This window comes from Nematolebias whitei, chromosome 22 (genome assembly GCF_014905685.2).
Source record: "Nematolebias whitei isolate Nwh7 chromosome 22, NemWhi1, whole genome shotgun sequence".
In the NCBI taxonomy this organism is placed as follows: domain Eukaryota; kingdom Metazoa; phylum Chordata; class Actinopteri; order Cyprinodontiformes; family Rivulidae; genus Nematolebias; species Nematolebias whitei.
Genome location: NC_056519.1, coordinates 6,994,913 through 7,004,576, shown reverse-complemented (window position 1 = coordinate 7,004,576; position 9,664 = coordinate 6,994,913). Strand labels below are relative to the sequence as shown.

Below are 9,664 nucleotides of genomic sequence, written 5' to 3'. Positions count from 1 at the left end.
AGTCAAATATTTGATTATGTGCACTTTATTTTTTAATCTAAACTAAATTTTAGTTGTTTTTTTGTTTGGTGCAAAATCACAAAGATGGGAAAAATATGTGTATTTCTGATATTAATTGTTCATGTGCCTTTCAATGAAAAACTCTGGTGAGGTTATGACCGACATATTTAGTTTAATTTAATTTAACTTCTGAAATCATTGCTCTTTCTTTTTCTGTTTTTTGTATTTTTCCGTACACATTTTACAATATCTGCAACATTTAGCAAAAATTTAGCTCATTTAGGAGCTGCAACTTTTGTTTTTCTAACTTTTACAGAACTTTATTTGCGATTGTCTTCCCCACAGAAATACATTGAGATTTTTTTATTCTTTCAAAAACTTTCTTTTTAAGGTCTGCTTCAGAAAACTGGCTCCATTTTTGTCTTTTTGTGCTACTTTTAGCAACGTTCTGCCACTTTAAGCAAGCTTTTAGCTACTTTCAGCTTTTAGTTAGCATTTTACTACTCTTGTTAGCCTTTTGCTTCTATTTGCTTTAAGTTACTCTTCAGCTTCTATTCGCCTTTAGCTAGTCTTTTGATATTTCAACTTTTTGCTACTTTTAGCTAGCCTTTTTCTACCATCATTAGCTAAAAGCTAAACTTTTGCTGTTTTAGCCATTTTTTTATCACTATGCTTTTATTTATTGTTCTTTTTGCTTTAGTACAGTAGAATTCAACCCCTTTTAGCTTTAACTCTCACTTTCAGCTTTTTTCAGCATTAAGCATTCACACAATTTCTGCTTTTTTTCAGCCTAACTGGGCACAGTTGTGCTCTCCACTTCTGGTAATTTAAGCTTCTTTCTGCATTTTCAGCTACTTTAGAGCCATTTTTAAAATTAATTTCAGCTTTTTTTAGTTAATTTACTTATTTGTGTTCTCATTTCTGCTTATTTAAATCAAATTCAGTAGATATGTGTTCTTTCCGCTTTCTTCTTGTAACTTGGGCTTCTTTTTTCCATTTCGGCTGTTTGTCATCAAGTTCAGATTCACAATTTTTCTAGTTTATTTTAATTTCAATCATTATGTAACACTCAGCATTCATTTCATTTTTGCTTCTCTAAAATGTGTTCATTGTTAATTCTGTTTAGTTTTGTCTTGGTTTTGTAGTTTTCCCTCCACGGAGTCGTTCAGTACCGCTCTGCTTCAGAACCAAAGAGGATTGTGGGTGAGGATCAAGCTGCTGCCCTGACCCAGCTGGAGGAGCCCCCCTCTGTCGCTCCACATACAGTAAGAGTTACGCTCTCACCAGAAACTGGATGAATAAAATCAAAACTTTGCATCGCTAACTTCATCCTCAGCACCTGCTGTTGATCGTTTCTTATCTTATTCTCAAGAAAACTTATTTTATCCAAACCTGCTTTTAGATGACCTGACGGACCATTGCTATCATATTCTTCTCCTATCTTCATGTAAACTTTCTTATAGTTCACATTTTTGTTGTTTGTTCAGCAGAGGAGCCGTATCTGCAGCTGAAGCTGACCCGAGACAGAGGTCAAAGGTCATTCTATGTTATATATGCAGTCGGTGATGTACTTTGCTCAGACTGGGGCGGGGTAGATGAAGGAAAGCAGAGGCTGGATTAGGTTTAGCGTTACAAAGCCCCGCCCCTTTTTGCCAGCCATGTTAACTAAAACTGGAGCATTTCTGCGTGAAACGCCACAAACTGCTTCAGCTTTGAGGCACACAAGAGGTCTGCGATGAAAGGTGAGCTGATTTGTTTCTGGACGCAGGTTTTTAATTCACAAACATTTACTCTGACGTTGGGGAACTGCTCAAACTGACCTGCTGATTTAACCCTCAACTGTCCCCCAGGAGCTAAAGCAGGCCTCCATAATGGCAACAACCGTGTCAAAGACATGCTGCCCACCCCAGAAGAGAAGATGGAGGAGCGAGGTCAGTGGAGCAACAAGGTAGAGTTCATTCTGTCGGTGGCCGGCTCCATCATCGGCCTGGGCAACATGTGGCGCTTCCCGTACCTCTGCTACAAGAACGGAGGAGGTGAGTGACACTTTAACATCTTTTCTCTATTCTTTCCATTTTTCTATGAGTTCTCATTAAAGTGTATGGAGTTTAAAAAGTACATATTCATTCATTCAACCTTTATTTATACAGGTTAGTCTCAAATATAATAGTAGAATATATTTATAATCACACATAATAATAGAAGATCACTACACATATGGAACTGAAGTGACTTTATTCCCTGCCTTGTTCCAGCATGTCCAGTCCAGACGGGCTTTGTCCAGATATGCTTTTGGCATTTCTGTTAAATTGGATCCCCCTCCCGTCTCTTTCTGTCCCTCCAGGGGACAGTAGGTCATGGTTCAGGGCTGAGCGGGGTCAGACAGCTGTTGTTGCTCCTTGCTCACAGCAGCTGAAATCTGAGCGCGCCGAACGTCTTTCAGCCATCTGACAAGACCTCGTCACAGACGCTGATTAACAAAAAAAATAAAAAATAAGCCGGGGCAAAAACGTCCTGTCTCAAGAAAGGATTTTTCTGCGTACACAAGCACTTTTACAGGTATTTGTAATGAATAATCGCTGTGACGTTCCTCGTTCTCCGCTCAGGGGCTTTCCTCATCCCGTACCTGATCTTCCTGTTCACCTGTGGCGTTCCCGTCTTCTTCCTGGAGACCGCACTGGGTCAGTTCACCAGTCAGGGAGGCATCACCTGCTGGAGAAAAGTCAGTCCTCTGTTCGAAGGTGAGGATCACAGCAGAAAGACCGCCACGAGCCAAATGTGGGATTGTTCTGAGCAGACTGAACTGAGGCTGGGCTTAGGTGCAAGAAACACATCACTCAATGGGAATAATATGATTTTTAATCTTGTGAATGTTTATGAAGCATTCACACTATTGTCATCCATTTTTCTTCCGTATGTTTTTGGACTCAATTTTCTTCCCGCAGTTTTCAAGCTACTTCAACAACTCGTCTATCAAAACGTTCAGCTCTTTCAGGACAATCCTGTTATGACTTTTGATATTGGTGCAAGTTTAGCTTTTTTAAATATTTAGCCTTTTCTGCCTTTTTTTTTTCCCCTCAGAGAAAATGAATTGAGCTCATTTTACCGTACATCCTTCAGAGCTTCAGATCTGTTTACAACCTTTTACTGCTCCTTTCACATTCTGTTCTGCTTCAGCTTATTTCTGATAATTTACAAAAAATTTCAGCTACTTTCAGCTATTTTTTTGCTGTTTTGTGCTCCTTTCAGCTTCTTTCTGCTAACTACTACATTTTTGTGCTTCTTCTAACTTCTTTCTGCTAATTTCATCTTGTTATGCTCCGTTCAGCTTATTTCGGTAAGTTTCAGCTTATTTCTGTAAGTTTCAGCTACTTTGTATCTGTGTGTATGCTAATTTTGGCTTTTTAAGCCAATTTCACATTTTTGTACTCGTTTCATATTTTTCTGCCTAATTCTCCACTTGCTTTTTGTAATTTCAGCTTCTTTCTGCTTTTTTTAGCTACTTTTCAGCTGTTTTTATTTTTGTTGCTAATTTCAGCTTTTTTCAGGTAATATCCACGTTTTTATGCTCATTTCAGCTTCTTTCAACAAACGTGTTCTTTCTGCTTCCTTCTGCTAAGTTAAGCTTTTCAGCTACCTTTTTTTAATAGCATTTTTAGCTAATTTCAGCTGTTTCAGATAAATTAAAGCTTTTTGTGGTAATTTCTGCTGCTTTCAGCATAGTTAACTTTTTTATGCTCCTTTCAGTTTTTTTCTGCTATTTTCAGCTTTTCTTCTATATCCACTACTATTTAGCTGTTTTTGTGCTAAATTTAGCTTTTTCATCTAATTCCATTTTTTAAATCTCATTTCAGTTCACTTCCTTCTAGTAGTTTACGTTTCTTTCTGCCCTTTCAGCATGTTTTTAGATAATTTCAGCTGTTTTTCAGCAAGTTCTTACACTGCATTTGCGCAGGAAATGCATTTTTTCTAGTTATTATTATTATTATTATTATTATTATTATTATTATTATTATTACTATTATTAGGTTTGCAAATCCTCCCGGCTGTAAATCCTGATGGTGTCTGAGGTTTTTCTTCTCATAATCCAACGTATTTCAGCATCAGGTTTGTTTTTAATCAAGTGAGGGTTTTTATTTGATGCACAAAGGCTGAGTAGTTGTTAATTTATTGTGGTTTTTTTTACTTTTGAAAACTTTCAATACTTTAAACTTTAATATCTCTTAGTTGCATTTGTTTATGTTGTCTTACACAGATGATACGTCAACTTAAGCCTTTGTTTTTATTTTTAAATAAAGACTTTAGGTTGTGAGTCATGCAGGAATGTTAAATTAAGATAATGTATTATGGCCCTTCAAATGTTAAAGACTTTAACAAGTTAATAAAACAAAAGTTGTAGACAGAGTTATGTCTGTGCTTGTTTTGGTTGTTAAAATTCCTCATCGTGAATTAGTAATGAAACCCCCCAAAACGAGTGATTAATTGAGTTTAGGTCCAAGGAAATGAAAAGATATTCAAAAATGATTTATGTTCGTCTTTATAGTAATAAAGCTATGAAATAACTGCCGCCCAGTAAAAAAAATATAAAAATAATGACTTGTTTTCTCTTGTTTTGACGCTGGACGTCATCGACGCAAGATTGCAACGAAGATTCACTAAAGATAAAATAAGTCTGTCAGGATTAGAGGAGAGTAGTTAATACATCATATTCCAAAAAACAGTGACACGTCTCAGTTGGTACAGAAAGATACTGGGTAGAAGTTTTACTGGATTTTTACCTTAGATCAGCTCTGGTACAAAATCTGAAACTCTTTTAAATGTCAGACATGGTTTTATTTATCCACCACTGACAACAGATTTATGAAAACACAGTTTGTGATTTATTAGGGCCAGATAAGATGTTGACAAAGGCCATTTTTGGCCCTCGAGCCTTTAGTTTGACATGTGACTTTGTTCAAATTTGACCTAAAACCTACTTTAAAATACAGATTGTGATCTGTGACACGTTTGTTGCATTATTTTTTTATTTTATTGCACCTGCCAAGATGGTCTAGATGCAAAAGAGCATTAAAATGTTCTCTTTTCTTTAATTTAGCAAATAAGATAAAGTTCATGAATCACAACCTTTATTCTCACAAAGTAATAGTTTGAAAAGTAAAACTGTTTTAGAGCCGGTTCAAATCACCCAAAGTTTGTGAAACGGGTCCTACGGCTAAATCTGAAGCTAACTTTTTAGGTTTTTCTGCAGCCGCGTCGTCTTCTCTGACAGATTATGTCATAATTTCAGGAAGATTATGCATTTCACTTCACATCTAACGGTTGAAATATGTCTATTATCAGAGCTTAAACGAGTCTCATCATGTCCCCTGACGCTGACAGGATTATTGTGTGAATGTTTATGAAGCATTAGCATTTTTGTGCTATGTCAACAAATCCTATATTAAAACATGCAGCTAATTAAGGAGAAGAGTGCTATGACTTTTGGTATCGGTGCAACTTTAGCTTTTTGAAATATTTAGCCTTTTCTGCCATTTTTTTCTCACTGAAAATGAATTGAGCTCATTTTACATCCATCAGATCTTTAGATCTGTTTACGATCTTTTACTGCTCCTTTCACGTTTTGTTCTGGTTCAGCTTCTTTCAGCTTCCTTGTGCAAATGTAAACTTTTTTTCTGCTGCTTTCAGATCATTTCAGCTGTTTTTTTCAGCTGTTTTGTGCTCCTTTCAGCTTATTTCTGCTTACTACATCGTTTTTGTGCTTCATCTAACTTCTTGCTTCTTGTGCTCCTTTCAGCTTATTTATGCAAGTTTCAGCTTTGCCTGCTATTTCAGCTACTATTTTGCTGTTTTTGTACTAATTTTAGCTTTTTCAGCTAATTCCACATTTTTTGCACTCCTTTCAACATTTTTCCACCTAATTCAGCAAAAATTTGTTCTATCCACCTTCTGGTAATTTAAGCTTTTCTTTGTTTGTTTGTTTTTTTAGTTACTATTCAGCTGTTTTTGCTCATTTCAACTTTTTCATTTAATTTCCACTTTTTTGTGCTCATTTCTGCTTCTTTCAGCCTAATTGGGCAAACATGTTTTATCTGCTTTCTTCTGCTAATTTAAGCCTTTTCTAACTTCAGCTGCATTTTCAGCTAATTTCAGCTGTTTTCAGATAAAGTCAAGCTTTTCATGGTATTTTCTGCTACTTTCAGCCTAATTAATTTCGTTCTGCTAATTTTAGCTTGTATGCTCCCTTCATTTTTTTTCTGCTAGTTTCAGCTTTTTATGTCCTTTCAGCTACTATTTAGCTGTTTTGATGCTGTTTTTAGCTTTTTCAGGTAATTCCACCTTTTTGTATCTCATTTCAGCTCTTTCCATCTCCTTCTGGTAGTTAAAGCTTATTTCTGCCTTTTCAGCTTTTTTTTTTTTTTTGCTAATTTCCTAAGTTTTGGGCTAATTTCTGCTCATTTAAATCTAATTCAGCAAATATGTGTCCTTTCTGCTTTCTTCTGCTAAATTAGAATTGTTCTTCCATTTCAGCTACATTTCAGAATGCATTTTAGCTAATTTCAGCTGTTTTCAGCAAGATCTGCATTCACACTGCATTTTTGCAGGAAATGCGATTTCTCTCGTTTTTATCGGTTATTCAGGTGTCAAAAGAAGATAAAATGATTCATCAAGTTCTTCTTGTCTGTGATGTTTTAGAAAATTAAAAACATTAAAATATCCTAAATAAAGTGGCACCTTTTTCTTTTTCATTGTATTTTTATCCTTTAATAGCAGAAGTGGCGTGACTGCCATTTGGTCATCAGTTTGACAGATTACTGCAAGTTTTTTTGTTTTAATCGTGCAGGTCTTGGTTATGGCACCCAGGTGATTGTGACCCTGCTGAACTTCTATTACATCATTGTTCTGGCCTGGGGCATTTTCTACCTCTACTTCTCCTTTTCCGGGGACCTGGCCTGGTCGTCCTGCAACAACACGTGGAACACGGGTAACCAACATCAGCACGTTAACATCCCCTGGATCTCTCTTCATGAGTGCAACATTGCAGTTCTTTCATTGTTCCTCCTCCTCTCTACAGAAAACTGTGTTGAGTTCCAGAGGAGAAACACCACCGTCAACGAAACGATCCTCCGTAATGCCACCTCTCCGGTCATGGAGTTCTGGGAGTGAGTCCCCCCACTCGTTAGCCTCCTCCTGACGGTGTTGTAACCGACGTGTCACGCTGCGTTTTGTCCCGACAGGAGAAGAGCGCTGAGGATTTCCCCGGGCATCGACCAGATGGGCTCTCTGAACTGGGACCTTGCTGTGTGCCTGCTCATCGCCTGGGCCATGTGCTACTTCTGCATCTGGAAGGGCGTGAAATCCACAGGAAAGGTGAGCTCTGTCCCGTCCGAGTCTGAAACAATTTGTCCTCTGTCTTTGTTTGGACACAGATTTGAGGCAAGACAGCTGGTGTTTGTTTTGGAGAGCTTTGTATTTGTGTTTTGAACTCTTGTGCACTTTGCTCAATATAGGTGGTCTACTTCACCGCAACCTTCCCTTATCTGATGCTCATCGTGCTGTTGATCCGAGGACTCACCCTGCCTGGTGCTGGGATTGGGATTCGGTTTTATCTTTACCCTGATTTGGGACGACTGGCTGACCCACAGGTACCATTACCCATAAATCTGGACCAAAAATAAAAACTCAAATCCAAAGACAAACTCCCACAAAGGGCCTTATTTGTTGCATTTCTCCCCCTGCGGAGGAGTCCAGACATCACACGGCTCACTGCTGGGGAGCTTAGTTTCTGCTGGGTCCATCTGCTTTGTCATCTTTTTTCACTTTCACCACTGCGACGGCAAACGACTCTGCCGACACGGAGCCGCACCAGACGAGTCTCGTTCTTCTGGGGCCAAGATAACCCCTTTTTTTTTAAACCACAGGAACTCCCCTGTTTGTGTTCAGTTGCCGTTTTTCTTTGTCTCTTTAAAAAAAAGACTTTTTGGGAAAACAAGAAATTAGACTGAAGCTTCGATACGTGTCAAAACATTGTCGAACTTTACTAAATGTGCCCTCTGCAACAAGCGGAGCACCTCCTCTGTGAATATAAACCATTTCAGACTGAACAGTCACGCAAAGTTTGGAGCCTGACCAGTACGGAAATTTTGGCTATCGCTAATACCGATATTTGGAGGGGAAGGTCAATAACCGATATATTGACTGAAACTTTTTACTTTGTCCACCCCAAGAATCTAAGTAAACAGCTTATTTTAAATCTATTTTAACACTTAAAGTCTTGAAACAGTCTTCCTAACGTGCGTTCACATTTTCTATCCTCCACTATTCACCATAAAGTTATCAAGTGTGTTACAAAAATATAAATTAAACAAAGAAACACCCTTCCCTGCTCATTGTTTTAAACATTGTACAATTGTGCCATTTGCAATTAAGGACGAGGCTTGTTCCCAGTGTTTATACTGGAGCATAATGGGACAATTATAACCGATACGATATGTACCCCAACATCTGTATCGGCCTAAAATATCGGCCCTACTGATATATCAGTCGGGCTAGCAAGACCGTTTCAAGATGGCTGCCACAGCTAAACAACATCAGCCAACACAAAAGTGTATATAACTTAATTTTACAGATGCTGAATTAGAGTTTTAAAGTTTGTTGGTAGTAGCTGAACATAAGGGGGTCTTAATTTTAAACTCTGGCATGACAGGAAACAGATGATATGCTAACTAATAGTGTGAATGTTTAAGAATCATTCACTCTACTGTGATCCATTTTTCTTACGTACGATTTTTGGCGCAATTGTTATTTCAACAAATCATAGACGTTCAGCTTTTTCAGGGCAATCCTGCTATGACTTTTGGTATTGGTGCAACTTTAGCTTTTTGAAATACAAACCGGATTCCAAAAAAGTTGGGACACTAAACAAATTGTGAATAAAAACTGAATGCAATGATGTGGAGATGGCAAATGTCAATATTTTATTCGTAATATAACATAGATGACAGATCAAAAGTTTAATCTGAGTAAATGTAACATTTTAAAGGAAAAATATGTTGATTCAAAATTTCACAGTGTCAACAAATCCCAAAAAAGTTGGGACAAGTAGCAATAAGTGGCTGGAAAAAGGAAATTGAGCATATAACAAACAGCTGGAAGACCAATTAACACTAATTAGGTCAATTGACAACATGATTGGGTATAAAAAGAGCTTCTCAGAATGTCAGTGTCTCTCAGAAGCCAAGATGGTAAGAGGATCACCAATTCCACCATTGTTGCGCAGAAAGATAGTGCAACAATCCCAGAATGGTGTTACCCAGCGTAAAATAGCAAAGACTTGTAAGTTATCATCATCAACTGTGCATAACATCATCAAAAGATTCAGAGAATCTGGAACAATCGCTGTGCGTAAGGGTCAAGGCCGTAAAACTCTACTGGATGCTCGTGATCTCCGGGCCCTTAAACGTCACTGCACCTCAAACAGGAATGCCACTGTCAAGGAAATAACAGAATGGGCTCAGGAATACTTCCAGAAAGCATTGTCAGTGAACACAATCCACCGTGCCATCCGCCGTTGCCAGCTGAAACTCTACAGTGCAAAGAGGAAGCCATTTCTAAGCAAGCTCCACAAGCTCAGACGTTTGCACTGGGCCAGGGGTCATTTAAAATG

General features: G+C 37.9%; 2 protein-coding genes across 2 annotated transcripts; both read left to right on the top strand.

Annotated features, from left to right (window-relative positions):
• The first annotated feature begins 1,699 nt into the window (after positions 1-1,699).
• Positions 1,700-7,164, top strand: LOC119428466 (sodium- and chloride-dependent GABA transporter 2-like). The gene is made up of 5 exons (XM_037696147.1): positions 1,700-1,742; positions 1,851-2,036; positions 2,607-2,778; positions 6,801-6,982; positions 7,073-7,164. The coding sequence occupies exons 1-5, from the start codon at positions 1,736-1,738 to the stop codon at positions 7,162-7,164; spliced, it is 639 nt and encodes a 212-aa protein (XP_037552075.1). The 5' UTR covers positions 1,700-1,735.
• Positions 7,165-7,224: 60 nt separating this feature from the next.
• On the top strand, positions 7,225-7,676 carry LOC119428465 (sodium- and chloride-dependent GABA transporter 2-like; the record flags this gene model as incomplete). Its single annotated transcript, XM_037696146.1, has 2 exons — positions 7,225-7,368; positions 7,509-7,676. Coding segments are annotated over 2 exons (312 nt in total), but the record flags the coding sequence as incomplete, so codon positions are not given.
• Positions 7,677-9,664: the final 1,988 nt, after the last annotated feature.